The sequence below is a fragment of the Solanum tuberosum genome, unplaced genomic scaffold (assembly GCF_000226075.1).
Source record: "Solanum tuberosum cultivar DM 1-3 516 R44 unplaced genomic scaffold, SolTub_3.0 scf00542, whole genome shotgun sequence".
Classification (NCBI taxonomy): Eukaryota; Viridiplantae; Streptophyta; class Magnoliopsida; order Solanales; family Solanaceae; genus Solanum; species Solanum tuberosum.
The window spans coordinates 224,438-245,930 of NW_006239465.1; the positions used below are offsets into that span (position 1 = coordinate 224,438).

The 21,493-nt window shown below is 36.1% G+C and overlaps 1 protein-coding gene across 3 annotated transcripts; it reads right to left on the minus strand.

Moving 5' to 3' along the window:
- Positions 1-1,042: 1,042 nt before the first annotated feature.
- On the minus strand, positions 1,043-17,066 carry LOC102606291 (probable galacturonosyltransferase 7). Of its 3 annotated transcripts, none has more exons than XM_006365253.2 (10): positions 16,657-17,066; positions 16,181-16,212; positions 16,039-16,095; positions 15,769-15,828; positions 11,275-11,323; positions 10,493-10,539; positions 9,712-10,334; positions 8,677-9,034; positions 8,053-8,586; positions 1,043-1,979 (listed from the first exon to the last, which is right to left on the minus strand). In XM_006365253.2, exons 1-10 carry the CDS (start codon positions 16,787-16,789, stop codon positions 1,716-1,718), a joined length of 2,157 nt encoding a protein of 718 aa, XP_006365315.2. In that variant the 5' UTR covers positions 16,790-17,066; the 3' UTR covers positions 1,043-1,715. The 3 variants fall into 3 exon arrangements, with proteins under 3 accessions (XP_006365315.2, XP_015159861.1, XP_006365314.2); XM_015304375.1 differs by having other exon boundaries at positions 9,712-10,370; XM_006365252.2 differs by lacking the exon at positions 16,039-16,095 and having other exon boundaries at positions 9,712-10,370.
- Between the last annotated feature and the right edge of the window lie 4,427 nt (positions 17,067-21,493).

Below are 21,493 nucleotides of genomic sequence, written 5' to 3' on the forward strand. Positions count from 1 at the left end.
AAAGTTAATTTTGGACCTATGATTTTAAAATTTTAATGGTTTTCAGTAAAAAGAATTTAACCGATCAAATTTATGTCTTAGATCCACCTTTTTGTAATAGTGCACCCATTATCTATAAATCCTGAATACGCCGCTGTCAGTCCAATAGGGATCTGATTTGTGAGTACACCGAGTCTTGAAAGTGTGAACAATGACAATGAGGTGAAAGTAGTTGATCTTAATAAAGCGATATTCAATTCTACGGTTTGTCTTGCGCTGCTAGCAAGTTAGTGGAAGAAAAAACGTTTGGAATATTACACTAAAGTGTAAGAAAAACTTCCACTTTACAAAGTGTAAGAAAAACTTAAAATTTAAGAAGTGTAAGAAAAACTTACACTTTACAAAGTGTAAAAATAGTTCAGTTATATATTAAAATATACACGTTATGAGACTAGCGGAAAACGTTTGGAATATTACATAAAACGGATTTTTTTCTTCCACTAAGCTTATTTTAGTTACTTACTAGAATAGTGGCATATTTTGGTCACTTTTATTTTTTTGTGGCTTAATTAGATTTCAAACTCGAGTTAGTAATAATGGAGTATTACAATTATTAGGTGCATGGAACCAAGTCAAGAATTGGTGATAAGCCTGTTCCGTGAGCTTTTATTTTTCTGAGTAATAGTACAATTATCAGTTGGATGAACCAAGTGATCTATTGTAGAGTATTGCCCAGAAATAATTCTACAAGGTATCTTTTATCTTCCACAAGCACGGCAAGGAAAAATCGAGGACAGAAGAAGAAAAAAAGAACATAAATCCAGTTCAACCCATCTTTTATGACTCAATTTACCTATAAGGCAAACAGTAGGCTACAGCTACAAGCTTCATAAGTACCTGAACTTAACAAAGCATAATCAATGTACTTTTAACTTGGTGATTGCATGTTAGTTACAATAGTTAACAATGGGATTTATCTGTAATTACCTTTATAGATAACCTGATAGATGATTAGTGCATATAACTTAAAACTATTAATCGCAAAAGCACAAACGTCAAGCTGTTTGTCAAAAGGAAAATTATAAGGTAAACAATATTGTATTATGTTTAACACTAAATATATTTTAGCAGCAACGGCAGTTCTCCAGTAGCTAGTGCAAAGGTTAAAAACAATGAGATGCCTGATCAATGCTAAAAAAGAATGTATTTCAAAAAGACCCAATTCTACAAGGAAGAATTCACTGAACGTGTCAATGGCAATATCACACATCACAGCGGATCCAAGATGGTCATCACAGGTGAAGCAAGGGTCCAAGTACTCGTCACCTGATTTCAGTAGAACTATATTTAACCCAAGGTATGCATGTATACAAGATTCATAGGAGGCAAAGTTGATATCCAACTCTTCAGAGATAGTTTCGGGCAATCTCCTCATACGCTAACAGCTCCAACAAAAAATAGCCGATGAAGGTGTATGCCTAACCCAGGAAAAGTTGTCCATGCCTTACTGCCAATCCATCATTGACAAGTATTATGCATCACTCTAGCATTGCCTTGAGGTTAAACAAATTTCCTTCATTAACCAAACAATAGAGATATACACACCAAATTATACTCAGCCCCCCTACCTCAGATACGGTTCTACACAAGATCACAAACAGGAAACTTGTGCAAACTTTGTCACCCATACCTTCATGAAACTTCAGCAGCAAATGCAGGTATTAGCCCATACTGTACTAGTTAATATTGCAATCACTTAAAAACTGATTTTCCTGGTTTAGGAACTTCCGCCAGGAAACTGTATAATCGTGGATGCCCAACTCAAGCCAAGGTTTCATGTTACCATTATAATGCAGTACTCTCGCATTTTTCACAGTTTCAATATCAACTCCATAGTTATAACCCAGTCCTGATAATACCCACTTATCATCAAGAGCGTAAAGCTCACCCTGAAAAGTAAGCAAGCTTGCACGCAATGCAACAGCCTCTTCTGAATTCATCTGCAAGTTAAATAAAAAGGTGACAGTGTAAGTCAATATAAAAATAGCACATAGATTAATGGAGACAAGAAAAATGTATTAGTCCATTAAAACAATCTAACATGAGACTCCACACCCAGAATCTTGTCCGTGAGTCATTTGTATTTACATAGATAAAATTACCTAGCATAGTCCCACTACCCAAGAACTCCCCCCACCCAAAACCCCCCACAGCCCTACTCCTTAACCATAAAAGTTGAGTGTGTAAAACAAATGCTCAATGGGTTACATTAACTTGCAGTAGACTTTGATGACCCATAGTTTGTGGGGCTCGGAAGGGTTAACCCATGGACTCCAAAAATCCACACCAAAATGAAAAGAAACGGAGGCCCAAAACATGGGACGTCTTTATCTAGGTTGGTAGCAGCTCACATGCCCACAAAAAACAATCCTAATATTTACATAGAGAGAACAATAAAGAATGTGTTAAAGTAACTTTCCACCTTTTTATGCTTCTCATATTTTGTGGCGCTGGAAAGGGTTAAGCCCTGACTATCAAAAAACTACTCCAAAATAAAATGAACGGGGGATCAAAGGGCATCACTACATTATTTAGGCAGGTAGAAACCCACATACAAGAAGCAACATGAAACAATCTTGAATATTTGTCTTGAGAGAGCAATAATGAACACAAATAGTAGTTTTCCATCTTTTCTGTTTCAGTCTCCTAGCGCATGCAAATGACCTTTTTCTTTGTCCCCTTTTGTATTGGGTATACTATTATTCACCATTCATATTGAAGGAAAAAAAAACGTTTATAACATTCATATTAAAAGTCAACATATTACCAACAATGGGTATAATTCAATACCTCTCTGAAGCTTAAGGAAATAATTCTTGTGTTACTTTGGTTCATCGGTCACAGTTTGGCTTGTGAAAACAACTTTACCCAAATATATTTCTGATTTCAAGCTTCATTCAAATTCAAAGCAAGTCATCTAAAGTTTGTTCGATTTTAGCTCATTTCTTTTTCCTTATAATCGAAAAATAATTTTTTTCCAATTTTAAAACTCATGATTAATGGGGTTGCACTCTACCCTTCTCCAATTAAATATTAGGTGTGGTCCACCAGCAGGACTCGAACTCATGGCGTACGCCCTTCCACACATCCTATGTTGTACTACATTTGCCACTGGTTGTATCGAATGGCTAGGCTAGCCTGCTGGCATGGCACTGAGTGTAATGCCAACTCGTGTCTCGTGTTCGTATTTGAGATAAGTACAATGTTGAGAATGTTGTCCCGTAAACTAAGTGAGCACTTACTATAGTCTTGTCTCTCAAATAAAACTGATACCCAATGAAGTATATGTTGTGTAGCCAGACATTACGGGATTGAAGTATGTTGTGAGGGAGAAAATCCATCTCAAGAAATGAGATATGTATGACTAGGATGATCTCATGTGTATGTCATCCATATGATGCCCTCAATTGTCTTAAGCATAGCCCATCTGTGAAAATCACAGAGCTAAGGAAAATACGACTCTTCCTTAGCTCTGTGATTTTCACTTTTTAGTTTAATTTCATCTTGCTGGTAGAGTCGTATTGCTATTTATTTATTTTTCCTTAGTTTTTGGGTTGATTAGACACCTTTAACTTTCTGGGTTGTTGAAGTTGTTTATAGAAATTTCTGGGTTTTAACAGATCTCTCTTTCTGGGTTCTGGGTTGTGAATTGTGAGTTGTTTGGCTTTATTCAATCAAAGTTTGGATTTTAATCCATGGATCATCTCTATTATAGTTAAAATAGTCCTTTTCAGCTGAAATTTTGGAACTTTAGTTGGGTTTTTGAAACTTTGTTAAACTTGGACTGGCATGTATGTGCAGTTTTAGGGCCTGTTTGGATTGGCTTTTGGCTTATGACTTATAAGCCAAAAGCCATAAGTTAGGATTTCTAACTTATGGCTTTTGGCTTATTTTTGTTATTTTGACTTAAAAATAAGTGCTTATAAGCACTTTTTAACTTTACCCAAACACTTCAAAACAGCTTAAAAGCTATTTTAGCTTAAAAGCACCTAAAATAAGTCAATCCAAACAGGCACTTTGTTAAGCTGGTTCATTTCCATCAATCAAAGTTAGGTTCTTTGATCTTTGAATTATCTATATTGCAGGTAGAGTTGAGGGATGATTGCAATTGAATCTCTAGGATAGGCAGTTGGACTTTTTGATATGTTCATCTTGATTTGTTCCCATTTGTTCTAGCCTTCATCTATTCTAGTCAGAGTTACCCAACACATGTTACTGATGGGAGGTGGGAGGTATCATATGTAGTAAGTCGCGGTCTATGCAAGCTGGTTCAAACACCAGAGTTATCAAATATATATATGTTGATTTGATCATCTCTTATTGATTAAAAGTTATGTAGTTGAGCTCTTTAGATGTTAATCATCTCATGTTTCTAAGTAGTTATATAGTTGGACTTCTTGATATTGTTGAGTTATCGCATTGTGTAGTTGAAATTTTTTATGTTGATCATATCATATTGTTAATATGTATGTGGTTGCATATTTCATATGTTATTTTTGTGAAAAGGTAAACTCGCAGCCGCTACACTTTGGGTGCACACAGGGTAAAACCCCCGCTCATATGCAATAGCTCGCAAGCCACACAGGAGAGGTAATCCCCTTGCTTTCACTGGCAAGGGCTTTCGAACTTGAGACCTCCAACATGGAAGTCCTAAGCCCAAACCATCGAGCCACCCTAAAGGGTTTCATATGTTAATCATCTCCTGTTTTGCTAAATATGGATTTTTGTTGTGTTGATCATCTTATTGTGTGTAGTTGGGTTGTCCATATTAAAAAGGTTTTCTTTTTGCAGGTCTCTTGTGATCAATTTACTAGGTTTAATTTCAGGCATTGATATAGTTACTATCCAATAGTAGTGTGAAATGATCAATGACTGGTCTCGGTAATGCATGCAGCAATAAGTTGAAACTTTTCTTCCTAGTCATGAGAGATCAAGATCTTGTCTATCCACAAAGTGTACCTCTTATTTCTTCAAGTCAAGTTTGCCTCCATAAGTGTAACATCAATGATATCACATATTACCAAAAGATCCAATAAAAGTTATTTGCTACAACCTCCACCTCCCAGGAATTGTAGCGGGACTACCTTCTTTCATAAACCTTATAACACTTAGGGGTCGTTTGGTAGGAAGTATTAGGAGAAATAGTCTATGTATTATGTATGATATTATTTAGTACTATGTTTGGTAAGAATTTGGGCCTATGTATAACTAATCTATGGATTAGCTATACACCCTACATGGTATTAGAGGATGTATTACTAATACCTTCCATTTGAAGGTATTAGTAATACATAGGATTTAATACCATGGGATAAGTTATGTAAAGACAATTTTATTTTATTTTGAGATTGGAAAGACAAATTTATCCCTCAAATCATTTTAATCATTTTGTTTATTTTCTTGATTTTATGTTTTATATTCGTACTAGTAAATTTATTTAAAAAAATTAGCTCACAAATTATTTAGAGAGAGGTATTTGTTACTAAATAAATCCAATAGAAATCAATACAATATTTGAAATGTGAGTTGTTTAACATTTACTAAAAGACATATATATATATATATATACACACACACACATATATATATGTTGTGTAAATTTCTAATTATTTGTATTTTGAACAATTTATAAAATTGCATACATGTTAAAACTACAACTTGCAATTTTTATGTGTAAATGTAGATGGTTTACTCAATTTTACTATTATTTACAGTCTTTTCGGTTTTAAAAGTAGATGGTTTATCTTTTTAAAGTAGAAAATTGACATTTTATGAGTGATCAGTTTATTAGATGACAATTATTTATCCTCAAATAATTCAAGTGAAAAAATAGCAAACATGACAACAAAATTGTTCTTCTCATAGCTAGTTAGAAGGTCATAAAAATAATATTGTTCAACAATCATCTACCTTGACCCAATTACATGGTAATACAAGGGTGTAATTGGAAAGAAGCTTTTTATAAAGTTTTAATCCAAACACAAGATGAGGTGGGAAACAATGAACCAAACACTCGATAAAACTAAACCTTGCATTACTAATCTTTGCACTACTAATTCCTGCATTACTAATCCATGCATTACTAATCCCTGCGTTCTCAATCTTTGTACCAAACGCCCCCTAAGTGATAAGTCTCTTACTATCTCCATCTTTGACACACATCCACGAGCTCATAACAAAGTGATTATATGTTGGGCAGTCCATATCAATTGCCAGACAAAGTCCTATCTCCGTATATTTAAAGCGTTAGACTTTGCACCAACTTGATTTCTTTTATTGAAGACAACCCTACTTAACGGTTACCCGACATATTTTGACCATTTGTTCCCTAACCATAGCATATTTGTTTTTAGTGCAATCCCTGAGGTGAGTCACTTGCACTTCTTGATCACCCTTTTCACAACTTCTTTTTTTAGGGTTGTTGATCCCTTGATACTCCACATCATTACCCCTGAAACATAGGAAAAGGTCTAAAAATACCCTTTCATTCACCTTTTTGGCTCATGTATACCCTTGAAACTAACAACCCTTTCTTTCTTTTGTTTTTTAAAAATATTTATTATGTGTCATTTTCTTATTGGATGAAATAAAAAACTCACATCTACTAGATTTTTCTCATAATTTATCCAAGCCAAACAATATACCTCTTCAAGACCCCCAAAAAAAATCTAGTAGTTTTTTGTATTTGATGTAGCTTCCTTTTTTTAAAAAAAGTTTGTATTGGAGTCATGAAGAAAGATATTGTTTTGACTAGGATAGATTATGGGAAAAAATCTTTAAAGAACTAGTAGATTTTTGTATTTGATGTAGTTTTTTTTAGGGGTCATGAAGCAAGTATATTGTTTTGGCTTGGATAAATTATGGGAAAAACTTTTAAAAAATGTTTTGTTCTTTAACTTTAAAGTCCTGCAATTATGTCCCGTTTCCTTCTAAAGATCATATAATTGGCATAAGAAGCTCTATGGAATTTTTTTGAATGGCTATTGGTTTGGCATTCCCTAAAGCTTCAAGCTTTCCCCTTTTTTGGTTCCTGTGAAGCTACAATGCAATTTGTTCTTTTATTGAGCTATCAAAGTTCGACTTTTTTAAAAAAAATTTGATTTGGGTTGTTAGTGAAGTTGCATATGTAGAGAAATTATCCTATTTGGTGGTTTAAGAAGTCATTTTTGTGAATTAAACCCGATTTTTTTGAATTTTACATAGAACTTGTTATTAAAAGTCAATTTTTTTTTTCTGGTTTCAAAGAATCTCTTCTGTAATTATTGGATTTTCCAGCTAAGTCAAAGGATAACTTGACTTTGCCGATAGAAAGAGGAAAAGCTAACTGTGTATATATATTAGGAAATAGGTTTATTGGATTAGTTGGGTCGGGTAGAAGAAATATACTGGGAGAAAATTTTAATTGGGATAAAAATATAACCACTTAGGTGCCACATAGCGCCAAGTAAGATCATAAGGTGGGGGCATGAGAGTTAACAATTCAAGGGTAAATATGTGCCCAAAGTTAGATGGTAAGGGCAAATATGTCAAAAAAGTATGAGGAGGGTAAATATAATATTTTTCTGAGAGTACAAGGGCAAACATGACCCTTTTCGGTATCCTTAATGACCTAGTGTAAGCTACAGGCACACCCTAGAGTGGATATATTAGAAATTATGATTGTCAATGGGATTGTGGACATGAATTTACTAAGAGTCCAGACTACATTGTGTGAGGGAATCAACCAAAACTTAAAAATATGGAGAAGCACTCTAGAAAGTAACAAATTGTTGATCATTTTTGGGGCAAGTACAATAGAAATCACTTTTACTTACAAAAAAATGATTTGTCATGTTGTGGTATTATTTCAAAGTAGACATAGAGCAATAGAACAATGACAAGCTAATTTTCAAACTGTATTAGCCTCAACAGATGAAAATAAAGAAGGAAATATTTTACTAGCCTTTGCCTTACATCTTGCAGGCAAAAGTTGTTGAAAACAACAAATGTATGTCAAAAGATAGTGTCACTGACCTCTGTTACCAACTTCAGGTATCTTCCAGAAATATCTTGTTCCCTCCACCTCACTAGATCAATAACATTTAATCCAGACATCCAAGCACAAGATGTTTCATCCAATCTCTTGTCAGCAAAAAGTTTCTGCAGTTGAATCAGTCTAACTGAGCAGCACTGAACTGCACCATTCACTTTCCCGTCCATATTGATGCTCCATAAGACTGACAAGTCTCTTTGCACAATAATGTCATCATCCAAGACAACGACTTTCTTCAAACTAGGGAATATCTCAGGAAGAAGATAATGGGAATGCGAAAAAACAGATAGGTATTCTGTTGTTGGCGGTCCATCAACCTTGTGGAAGGAGACACGATATTCTTCAGGTAGGGAAAGATGAATTGACGTTGATGCCTTATTATTTTCCAGCTTATGATCTTCAATATTCAACACCTCAACTGTGGCCTCCATATACTTATTCCTCGAGAACCATAACTTCATGGCAAAGTAATTCTGTCTATCTGTTACCACATGAAATACTTGATTCTCACTTTCCTGCATATAGAAGAAAACATGATCAGAAAAACTGATTAAGCGTTACAGCAGAAAAAAATTGCAATTGAAGAGAGAATATACAAACCATACTTTTGCATGTGTTACAGTGGAGTTAATTACAGCAGACGATGCTAGCACATTGCTGGAGAATATAACGAAGTGGTGCAGATCTGGATTCAAATGTCTCTCTGCCAATGACTGATCAATATCAGGAGGAGGGTCTCTAAAATACTCTACAGTTAATCGCATTGACAGGCAATGATGACTCTTGGGCATGGTTTGAACTGCTAGTTGGTAGAGGAAGGCACTCTGTCTCATATGGAAAGTAGCCTCATCTTCAGTAAGATCTACTAGTTGTCTGAATTTCTTGTCTACATTACTGCAATCTACGCGGCATGCCTTTGCTTGAGCAATTACAGCTTCCATCTTAGGTAGCTTCTGATCAATCCTGGTGAACAAGCAAAAGCATGAATTTTTCTGTAAAAGGTTTACGGAATATAATGAAAAGATGCAATTACAGATTTCTTCTAGCTACAGGCAAAGGAACAAGTAAAAGACAAGAAACAAGTAGTTGAGATACTTCTATGCCTGATTAAAGCTAACAAACAAATGCAACAAAAGTAATTAGACTAGAAGGCAGATTAAAAGCGAAGCTCAACTACTGGAGTTCGAGCTAGGCCAGGCTAAAAGTAATTTGATTCAAAGAGGTGAATGTTAGGGATCTTCGTATGTTACCTCTATACTTCTATTAGCATCACTAAAGGAAGAGAATAACAGAGAGGGAGAGAGATGGGAGAAGATGGAAAGGAGACAATCAAGCCTGAGAAGTGGATACTGAGGAATGTTGAACTCTGCATCTAGTATCAAACATTCACTCCTGGTCTATTTGAGTTGAGCTGAAGTTAAGTCTAAATTGCATGAAGGCGTAACATCTAGACAGCAATAACCAACAACAGAGGTCAAAGACTCTTTCCAAAACATATAAAGCAAGCTACACTCATTTCACAATCTTAATCACAAAAAGATAAGATTAAACATTTTGACACTACATGATCATTTAAAAAATAAGACTGAGTCCAAACATTTGTTTTGTTGCATAGTTGCAAGGAATCTATTTGTACATACAGAGGAGGAAGATCTTTGTCCACCGTAGTTACACTAAGCACCCGCTCGAAGTCTTGAATGTTTTGCTTCATTTCATGCGACAGCTTGTCAAGAGCCGGAAGCTTCGCGATGCTAGGATAATATGCCCGAGCCACATACAACAAGTCTTTCATCTTTCTAACAGTGAAATCATTCACTTTCTCCTTATGATTGCGACGCCATAAACAGTAGCTCCCAAATTTTAGCTCACATAATTTCTCACCCTCATCAATGTCTCTGATATTCTCAGTGGCACCAGGCGTAGAACCAACATCGGTGCTCTGCTTTTTTTTTCCCAAGTCACCAACACCTGTGCTCTGCTTTGTTTTTGCCAAGTCACCAACACTTGTGCTCTGCTTTGCTTTTGCCAAGTTACCAACACCTGTGCTCTGCTTTGTTTTTCCCAAGCCACCAACATCTGTGCTCTGCTTTGTTTTTTCCAAGTCACCAACACCAGTGCTCTGCTTTGCTTTTGCCAAGTCACCAACACCTGTGCTCTGCTTTGTTTTTGCCAAGTCACCAACACTTGTGCTCTGCTTTGCTTTTGCCAAGTTACCAACACCTGTGCTCTGCTTTGTTTTTGCCAAGTCACCAACACCTGTGCTCTGTCTTTTTTTTGTTAAGTCGCCAACACCTGTGCTCTGTTACACATATCAAAGGTTAATCTTATTTTGTATCAGATGGAGACAAAAAGAATTAAACGTGTAAAAATTCATTTTTGTGATGAGAACATGTAAAAACATAAGGTTGCAGATCTACATACATTTACTCCTAAGCGCTCTTTGGGCAATCCATCCAACAAAGGAAATCCTGGAAAAACAATATTGCAAAGAGGAATAGCTTAAAAATCTAAATAGATCTAAAGATTAGTTAATCATGGTTGATGCAAAATTAATCAACTATTTCCTCAGTTCCAAAATTATATGTGTTTGTTTTTAATCTGAGCAAATCTCTTAAATTATTAGCTCCATCCACTAAAAAGGGAAGAGACAGGATCATATAAAAAGAGAAGGCTTAACACCCAAGGGTGTGTTTAGTATGAAAGAAAATGTTCTCCATGGAAGATAAATGAATTTCTTATTTATTTTTGGTGTTTGCCGAGTAAGAAGAATGTATTGTTCCAAACACATTTTATATAATCGGCAAGCACTATGGGGGTGGTAGTGAAGGGTAGGAATGTGGGGATGGTGGGAGCGAGAGCTATGGGGGTTGGAGGTGGGGTGTGTTGGAGGGTGGAGAAGAGACAATTAATGTGGAATGCCACTTATGGAATTTGTCAACTCTATTTACACTAGGAAAGTCATTTTCCTCATTTTTTAAGGAACTTGTTTTCCAAAAATTTTACCAACCAAACATGGGAAAACTGGAAAGTATTTTTGGTGATACCAAACACACCGTAATTGCTACGTGAATGTGCATATTCATAGGAATTTGTCTATGTCTATTGACAAAAATTGTTTGAATATGTAGCATGCATAGACATAGTTACACATTATAAAGCGAGAGACATGTTCCTCTTTAGAGAATTAAGTTGGAATATCCTACCAGCAGTCTTGTTCTCCGCTTTCCCGACAACAATATTTTCCCCAAAATCCTGAGAAAATGGTGAAGAAAAATCAGTCAAATAACTTATATGTGAAGTAAAGACTGAAACTTTGGAGGACGTATCCTATACCCATTTTAACTGTAAGATGTGATTTCTTCCAAGATCAAAAACACAAATGACAAAAGAAAGCTGAAATTATTGACAAGCTTGAGACATGTGGACTACCTTAATTGTTCAATGTTCAAACTACCTTTGCGTGTCTCAATAATGTCAGTTTTCTTTCAAAAAGAAGCTGAAATTATTGAGAACTACCTTCGCGTGTCTCAATAATGTCAGTTTTCTTTCAAAAAGAAGCTGAAATTATTGAGACAAGCAACAGAAGTTTGAACATTGAACAACTAATGTAGTCCACATGTCTCAAGCTTCTCAATAATAGATATTTTTAACATCAAGCTTCATTCTCTCTCTTCTTTTTTTATAAAGCATAAAACTCATCTTCTTTTTCTCCTTCCTCATCTGATAGTATGGTCAAATCAGTATCTTTTATTTTTTTCATAACCGTGGTATCTAGGCTAGCTTGTGGCGTACCTCGACTAATTCCACGGGATATCAGCCACCTCTAACCAACAACAAGTACTAGAGTTAGGTACCAGATATAGCTCAGTCCACCAAGGCCAAGACACCAAGACAGATGGGAAAAAATCACATAGTATTTTTGTCTCTTAGATTTCGAGCTTGAGATCTCATGGTTCTTAACCCACTTCATTGGCCACTATGCCACACCCTTGGGTGTGGTACTTTAGAACTTCTAAGTGAAGAATTGGTATCATGAAGTAGAATAAGAAAGCAAAATGGGTGATAAGCAAGATCAAACATCTACAGCAAACTAATTAGAGTAAGAAGACCCAAACGAGCTACTGCTGAATGCTGATTGACGAAAATGATAGTGTTACAAATGTCTATTCATGTGAAACTGCATGCTTCTTAGTTAGATCAGTACCTATGCATGAGTCCACAATTGTGTTATATAGGTAAATCACATGCAAGTTCAACGAGAGGATACTAAAACTTATAATATCTATCCACACAAAGCATCAATAAATCTAGAGCATTCACTTGCATGGTTGCCTGAATTGGTTGTAACATTATTCTTTTAAGTTTTCCATTATTTGCTACTATAATAAGCACATTGGCAACTTCTCATTCCTGATTCCTCCATAATTGCTTATCTTATGTCTTATTGTCTTAAATTGCTTGTGAAGTAGTTTCAACTCTATAAGGTAATTACAGCCTAGTATTTCAAAGTTCAAAATATGTAAATGAATTATCACAACAGTCAAGCCAAAAAGAAACTTTTAGAGTATCTTTTATCCCGATTGAAAATTACATACAGAAATGTTACCTTTGAAATCATTCCAGAGAAGTGTTAAAACAGATAGACAGGTAACTGGAAATAGGTTTCCTATAATATAGACTATTGTTGCAATACACTGGGCACAAAATCCGCACAACAAGAGACAATGAAACTAAGTAGAACCAAATAAAAGATCCTAGTGGTGTTACTTTTCATATGTTCATGAAATGACAAGAATACTCCATAGCCCGTGACTTAAAATTTGAAGGTATCAGGATTGATGTCAATGGTGGAACAAGGGAATGTAAATGTAGGGAAAGCTTGCATGTCTGAAATTCTCAGGTACTACTTGAAAATTTCAACATTTATTAAGGAGAAAAAACAAACTAAAGGGGAACATTGAGATAGAAGGGGACCTCTACATTGTTCAAAATCACGTCATTATGAAACTTTTTTTTTTGATAACCGAGAAATCCGTCTGTGACCTACCCTTTGGACCAATCACAGTCTTCTAAACTCGGTGGATAATGGACCCGCCCCTCTACCCTTCTCCACTTAAATACCAGCTTTCATTTTGCATGGTGTGGGGCTTGAACTTGCGATCTAAGCCACAAATCCTCCACCTTTTGCCACTCGAGCTAGGCCTTGGGGGCCATCATTATGAAACATTAAATTTGTGCATCTATCGTCTTTACATGTATGCTCATGATCTATCATTTAAACTGCCAACATCTAGGACCCCAAGATTTCAGACACTAACCATATCCGGCAGTAATTAGCTGGGTTGTCAAAGGTGCTTAAGCCTTGAAGCGAGACTCAAAACATGTTGAGCGTTTCACCTCACTTGATGTGCGCTTCAGTGTCATCATCAAGGGCATGCTTTCCCTTGCCAATGAGCCTCTTCTGAAGCAATTGATATTACATTTTATTGTAAAAAAATTCAATTTCCTTTTTCATGTATTTGTCATTAATGCTTATAATTTGATAATTTGACTAATAATATATATTTGTATTTTTTTCTCCTTTTGCACCTTTTTTTCATTAAAGCCCACACTTTATTTGCGCTTAAGGCACCAACAGACCAACCCTTCGGGGTGGCCCAGTGGTTTGGGCTTGGGACTTCCATGTTGGAGGTCTCAAGTTCGAAACCCCTTGCCAGCGAAAGCAAGGGGTTTGCCTTCTGGGTCGAGATCGTCGCACCGGGCTTGCCTAGTGCGGGTTACCTTTCCTATGTGGTTTGCGAGCTATTGCATAGGAGCGGGGGTTTTTACCCTGTGCGCACCCAAAGGGTTTAGCGGACTCGCGGGTTTCCCTTTGTTCATACAAAAAAAAGGCACCAACAGACCTTAAGAGTTTTTTTGTGCTTTTTGCTTTTGATAAAACTGGTAATTGGAAGATTAAAATATCTCCGGCTCATACAAGGGGTCAAGTAGTACTAAAAGAGTGATATTGAGAAACTTTGCTTTAAAATTAGCTCCAAGTGAATTAAAAGGTTGGACACTTCCTATATGTGCCCCGCATCAAAGGGAATAAGAGGGGCATCTTCAAATCTCTTCATAGAGAAAAAAGAAAAGGGGATGTTTTCAAATCAAACAAGCTTCAATCAATAAAATGATATTCCAATAGAAGATTCATGACAAAAGACATCAATATATGCTATATGGAGACTCATAACATGAAAAGTTATTGCATTAACTCTCTCGGGTCATCAGCAGGTTGATTGGTTAGGTGAATGGTGGAAAAAACCTTGTTCTCCAAATGAGACATATTATTTTCAGTCCTTTCAAAATCTTTTTTCTCCAACCAGGATGTGACATGACATATCTTTCTTTCCCCTCAACTTATCCTTGTCTTCTTTTTGTTCCATTCATATTCCAACAAATACATCCAATTACACCTAAAACTGAAAGACACAACACTAGTAGCGAATAATTTTATGTTCCCTATGAAGTACCATGGAGATTTCAGCAAAATTGTGTATTTCAAGCAGCAGTTAGGTGCATCCTCCCAAACATGAACTTTTTACTCAATGCATTTTTCAGATACAAATATATAATTACTAGTCTTTAACTTGTGCTGGAACGACTATAAACTAGACAAAACCACACAAGTTTTAATCATCAGTTCTTACCATGGAATGACAAATGGAATGTGGTTGCTACTTGATTCAATATTAGCTCTAGATCTAGTACTACATGCAAACAGCAAACTATATGGAATGCAAAAGGAAAGAAATAGTGGCAGGACCACTTTCTTAAATCATGGAAGTTGCATTTGCATTAGTGTGATAGTTACAGTTGCCATGTTAAGTACAACTAATTGACAACATATGAAGTTTTGTTATTAGTTATCATTGAAGGTCTGAAAATTAAGTTAATTATCAGTGTTATAATATTGAGAAAATGGGAGAACTAAGAAAAAAAATGGCATGCATCTGTTGAAAGGTTTAATAGCATATCTCAAGTAGTTTAACAAACAAGGATTAGCACAAATCAAGCAGTCTGCAGTCCTATAAGTATAGATCCTAAATCTTCTTGATCATCACCTTATTCAATTATCAGTAGTCAGTCACATACTCATAAAACCATCCTTCTTATTCACTAAGTTAATGATTACAGCATTTTGTTCGTATGACCATTAAAATTACTTTATCAATTGAGGTAACAACGGATATTGGAAAATCATGATTTGAGATTTGATTATTGCTTCTTATGCTTCAATACATCTACTATCCTATCTTTCTCAGCTTGATCTTCAGTCATACATCACAGAGAGTTTTCCAAGTCTAAATACTTTTTATTTGCAACAACAAATTTTGTTCATAGAAAAAATAGCAGCCAATAAGACCAATAAATATGAGGATGAATTTAATTTGAAAAGGAAAGCAAGGGCACACCATTAACAATATGAAAGGTTGTAATAACACACATCACAAGTTCTGCTAACCTTTTCACAGTTAAAATCAATTTTAAGGAGAACTTTCCAGAATAGCCCAACTAGTAAGTTTTACGTATGTGTATGGGCATTTTCAAGGTAAAACATCCATTATAGCAATTCACCCAGTCAGTAACAGTCCATTCAAATTGCAAAACTAAAACTCTTAACAAACATAATCAGAAAAAAATTTGAAAAAAAGAACCTTGGGAAAAGTTGGTTCCAATCTTTGCATTAGGTCATCTACATGTGTTGATTCATCATCCTGCAACAAGATACCGGATGACTGTTAGATACGTCATGATCACCTTTTTCTCTTTGTGTACACACAAAATGCAACAATGAACAAAAATATGTTGCCTAGTTAGAGACCTAGCATCGGGAATTAAGGTAGTCCACTTCTTCTACTGGCTAAAAATTTCAAAATGACCAATGATAAGGCAGCTCATGAGGTTGCTTATAGAGAAGAAATTACCTCCGATTGATTCTCAATCTTAGGAGTACCATGTCGACCATAGATTCTAAGTCCCACCTGATTCCATCAGGAGTTCCCCAGTTATTAGATCAATAAGTAATTACTAAATAGCAATATCATTAAAATGCTGCAGGTTACTTACTGAAGCTGAACTGTGTTGTGGTGTTGTATATCCTGCAAAAAGTAAATGCCAGATCAAGTTAGAGCAAATCCTTCTAAAAAAAATGGCTATAACTAAAAAGCTTCGTGAAGATATGTCTTCTTCCTATCCATAATGACATTTTGTTATCTCTCTTCTTCTTTTCTCTTTATACATATTGGTGTTATCTTTTCAGCAGGGCCGAGGAGGATCAGGAACCTTTCTTTGATCTGGGAAACCAATCAAAGTTACTAAAAATGCTATTGTCTGGATTGCTAAACTTGAATGTTCTTCCTACCACATAATGGAAAAAAGGATTTAAACTTGAAATTTGCCCAAAAATAATAGAGATTGCCTAATTGCACTACAGATTTACATTAGAAGTGAGCAGGTTAAAAACAACAATCATGGATCCAAATTGCAATGAACAAAAGTTTTTAGCATTCAACAAGCGAAGAACCAGGGTTCATTACTATTACCCGAAGAGTGAAACCCGTTATGGAGGCCAAGCAGAAACACCAGAGGCACGAGTAATGAAAGTAAAACGAGACCCAACACCGCAATTACCAAACCTTTCCATCGCCTCTTCGCCGGAAGTATGCCACCCTTCATCTCTTCCTCCCTTGCCTAATCCTCCTCCTTCTCCCTCGTTTGCCTTCTCCACCTTCGCAATTCGCTTTGATTTGCTCTCCTTTCCTCAACTGCCGACAGCGTTTGTTCCAAATCTACACAGCACGACAATGTCTGTTTCTGGTAGCCTGTTTTCCGGCGCCGTCGAAGGAAAATCGTCCGGCCGAGCCCCGGTGGGTGGAGCCGAGAAGTAGAGATCGATCTGATCAGAAAAAGTAAAAAACAAATAACAAAGCGTAAAGATCTGAGGGTCACTAACTATTTTGGAAGCTTTTTGGATATGCCAATATAGTCCCCGACTTTATATAATAGGAAAAAAAATTACTCCTCCAATTTCATAAAAATAAATAAAAAATTATTCTTTTTAAATTTGTTACGTGTAAAAATAAACTTTTGCTTATAAAAGAACATAAAACTGAAAAATATTTAAATAACCTGAAAACTTACTAGTATTTCATTATTTGTAGATATTTTAATTTCAATATTTCCAAGTAATTGTCTGTTATCATTAGTGGCGGGGCTAGGATTTTTAATAAGGATGTTCAAAATTTGAACTAAACACACGAACTAATCCATGGAGGTTCGACATTTACTAAATATACATAAAAAATAATTTTAACCATATATTAATAGTAATATGTCCCCGAAGGGGGTTCAGATGAACCCCTAACAGAAGGCTGGCTCTGCCCCTGGTTATCACTATTTGTAAATATGAGTTTTAATATTTTGAAACATCATTGTAGATATCAAAAATTTTGAGGCCTCTACCAGAGGAGTTCTGTTTCAGTTACAGTTCTTAAAGACTACTTTACTTTAGACCCTAACTCATGCCTATGTAAAAGGTACTCTCTATCCAATAATAGTTGTCCACTATTGACTTGGCACACCCCTTAAGAAACTATAAATAAAAGGGTAATTTTACTATATCACCCTTTGAATATAATAAATACAATGTCTTGAAAAATTTAATAGGAAAAATGATTGTAATTAATGATAAGGGTAAATTAGGAACTAAGTGTAACATTGTCCATTGATTTCATAAGGTCAAACTCATCAATGACCCCCTAAAGTTGGCACTAATTTCACTTAGACACGTTAACTGAACAATGTTCATTTTAGACACCTCATGTAGGGTCTTGTTGTGTCATTTTGACACTTTTTCCTGACATGTCAAAGTGAGTGTGATACACTCAACAATAGAGCGTGAAAGGCTCAACTTAGCTATTTTTTATTTTATTTTCTCTTCTTCTTCTTCTCCATTTTTGAAGTCACCACCTCCCACCATCTCTTGAAGCTTAAACTCCTTCAATGGACAAGTATTGTTGGACATCCCAAAATAGTATAATGGACAACTATTGTTGGACGGATGGAGTATTATATAGTATTCTCTTAAAAATACATTTTGAATGTTCCACAAATTCATGGGATGAGATATTTATAAAGAGATCAAGATATGACAAAATTGTACCCACATTAATTTACCAATAAAATATTTTTGTTTCTTCAGATTTTGCTTGTGGTTGATTTATTTTCATATATTTAAAATTTGTTGCAAACAATCACAATATTGGTGAAAGCTCTAGTTCACAAAATTTAAGTTTTGTTAAGAAAACTTTGTTTTGAAACATATTTTACAACAACATACATAATATAATTTTATAAATAGAGTATGAGAAGAATAAAGTGTATGTAAAGCTTAGTCTTACTTGGGAGATAAATAAATTATTTCCGAAAAAATTAGCACAAGTAGAGAAAGTAAGACAAAATAATATAAAGAGCATGTCAAAGCATGTTGGGGGAGAAAACGTCACCATGACAAAATAATACGATAATTGAAGTGCAAGAATGAGTATTACTATACTGCTAACATACTACATACTAATAATCTTCCACCCTAATCCGTATTTTCGACAACCTCTTATCTAAGTTATGTTCTCAGTAAATTGAAATTGTGTCATGTCATGTTTAATCATCTCTCCCCAATAATTCTTGAGTCTACCTCTACCTCTCTTGAAACCATCCATAACTAATTTTTCACACATCCAACTCGAACCATCTCAATCTTGTTTTCCGTATCTTGCCTTCAGTTGAGGTCACTCCCACCTAATCCATATCTTTATTCCTAATTTATTTTTCTAGTAAGGCCGAACATCCGCCAACATTTTCATAAACATAAGAGTTTTTGACTGACTAACACTTCACCCCATACAACATAATAGGTCTAACTATTACCACGTAAAACTTATCTTTAAATTTTAATATTGTTGTAAAACTTAAGAACAAAAGAACAATATAAAGATGAAAACAAGAAGAATATAAGACAAGAGGAACAATATAAGATAACTTTCTTTCAAGTGTATACAATATGAACCCTTATGCCTCTATTTATAGTGTAACATAGAGACATACAAAAGGATACTCATAAACATGAATATAATGGGGGAGGTTATGGAAGTGAAAGGTTACAAGAATAATGGTTACAAAGGTGGAGGTTATGGAAGTTATGGTTATCTTCAAAATGGAGGAAAGTAATGGAGATAATGGGTGAGAGTAACTTTTTGGTGTAGTGGACATCCACACTATAATATTTTATAACATTCCCCCTTGGATGTCCATAGATAATATGCCTCGTTAAAACCTTACTAGGAAAAAACCCCATGGGAAAAAAATCCTAGTGAAGGAAAAAGAGTACACATATTTTTAAATATGCTTTGAATGTTGGCTTGCTAAAAACCTTACCAGGAAAATCCAATTTGGATAAAACCATGGTTAAGGAAAAGAGTACAACGCGTATTTTTCTCCTCCTGATAAAAACTTTACTTGATATCTCAGAGATGATGCATTGTAACGATCCGAACCATCGTTAATTAGGAAAAACAAAGATTCGAGAAAATCTAGGTCACTGACCCGCTAGGGCGGGTAATGTGCCGCTGGGGCGGGGTAAGTTGGTGCCAGAGCGGGATAAGCGAGACAGAACATAAATTACGAGAAATCATATTTTCTCCATCTTCCTAAAATACCTAAATAAGTCGTAAAATACCCTAGAAACCTCAGAAAAGCTGCTTTAAGCTTGGGAATGAAGGAGAAGGAGATATCTAGCGTAGAGATGGAAAAATCTTACGAATTTGTATCAGAGCTTAGGTTACCGGTCTCCCCGTACAAGAGCAAAATGTGAACTAGACTCTTGTTGATTGGTGTGTTGACGTCCACATTTAATCTACAAGAGGCTAGGAAGCATTCTAGGAAGTCGTTCCACTTATTCTCTCCTTTCATGCGAAGTGTCGCTTGAGGTATGAGTTGAGTCCAATTGGTATCTCAACAAACGTACACCAACAGGTTAATTGGAACGGAGAAGGTTCCAATTGGTATCTAGCCGTATGGGCTAAAAAAGGGGCATGGACGACTAGTAATGGTCATCTTGAAACAAATTAACTAATGAGTGTAAATTATGCAAGTTGTAATGTCTGGGTGTATTCTGGGGATGTGTGGGTGTGACGTTGAATTAATGAGAACTAGTGAGGTACCGTGTCGTTAAGAGTGATTCAGATTAGTTAATGATTTTCCTAGCTTGTTGATTAAGCTAGTTCGTATATCGTAGTTGGAGTTTTAAATTTGATGGCCTGATAAAATGGGAACCTCGGGAAAATCATAGAAGAGTGAGAAAAAACCAATAAATTATAAGCCTGGGTTCTGGTTCCATCTGAGCCACTGGGGCGGGATTAATCCCGCCATAGCGAGGCCGTTAAAGCGGGATCCTCCCGCCAGAGCGGGACAGGGCGAGGCAGAACCTCAACCCTACCTCCTCTGTTTTCCCTAATTTCAGTTATCAACCCTGAATGAGATCCGAACAAATCCCTACCAGCCTATCAATGTTCAACAACATGAGTTATAGATTAGAAAAAACCGTAAGGATTAAATAAAAGGCTGCATCAGACAGCAAAACAAACATCTATGTGCTACCAAAACATAGAAAGTCAAAAGATAAAAACAAGTTGTCTTAAATTACAAACCCAAGAGGGGCAAAGGGAAAGTTGATCAAGGACTCTCGGACTGGGTGGTGTCGATGTCTGAATCAAGGTTCTCTGGGGGTATCACGCCATTCCAAGCCTCATTCAGCATAGAGAAATCCCTGAAGTCCAGCGGCTCGAGTCGGGGAAGTTCCTTGCTGGGGGCCACGTAAGTAAATATGGTCTTGATAGTCTTCCACATCGAAAGCATCAGACGATCCCTAACCACACCCTTTCTCCTCTCCTTGCGCAGTTGGCGGCGGAGCATTTCGACCTCCAGGGCAGTGCTGGGTGGAATCGGAGTGAATTCAGTATAGGCACTCCTTATCCTCTCCCGGACAGCCTCTAAGTCTTCCTCAACCCATGCACCTGAGAGTGGGTCCTCGTCGTCCGAATCCACAGCCGTCTTGCTGCTGCTAGCCTTGTTTGTTCTCCTCCTCTTTCCCTAGAAGTGGAACCTGACCTGACCAAAAGAGGGTGAAGGGGGGGATCCATGGGAAATACCTTATCAGCATTGAAGAGCGGCACTCCCGCTCGCTTGCACAACGCAGTGATGAGTCCTGGAAGGAAGAAAGCCTTTTTGTTACCCCGATAGAACATCTTCCACTCTGAGATGATTTGTGCCCCCATATTTAACTGGATGCCCTGTATAGCGCACGCCACCACCAAGGCCCGGGGA

Bases quoted from the DNA above. Each gene is read 5' to 3' on its own strand.
- LOC102606291 (XM_015304375.1), bottom strand. From the start codon at position 16,789: ATGAAGGGTGGCATACTTCCGGCGAAGAGGCGATGGAAAGGTTTGGTA. The intron at 16,213-16,656 runs GTAATAGTAATG...TACTTTTTGCAG, and splicing joins TAACGGGTTTCACTCTTCGG to GATATACAACACCACAACAC. The intron at 10,540-11,274 runs GTAGGATATTCC...TTGTTTTTCCAG, and splicing joins AGCGGAGAACAAGACTGCTG to GATTTCCTTTGTTGGATGGA.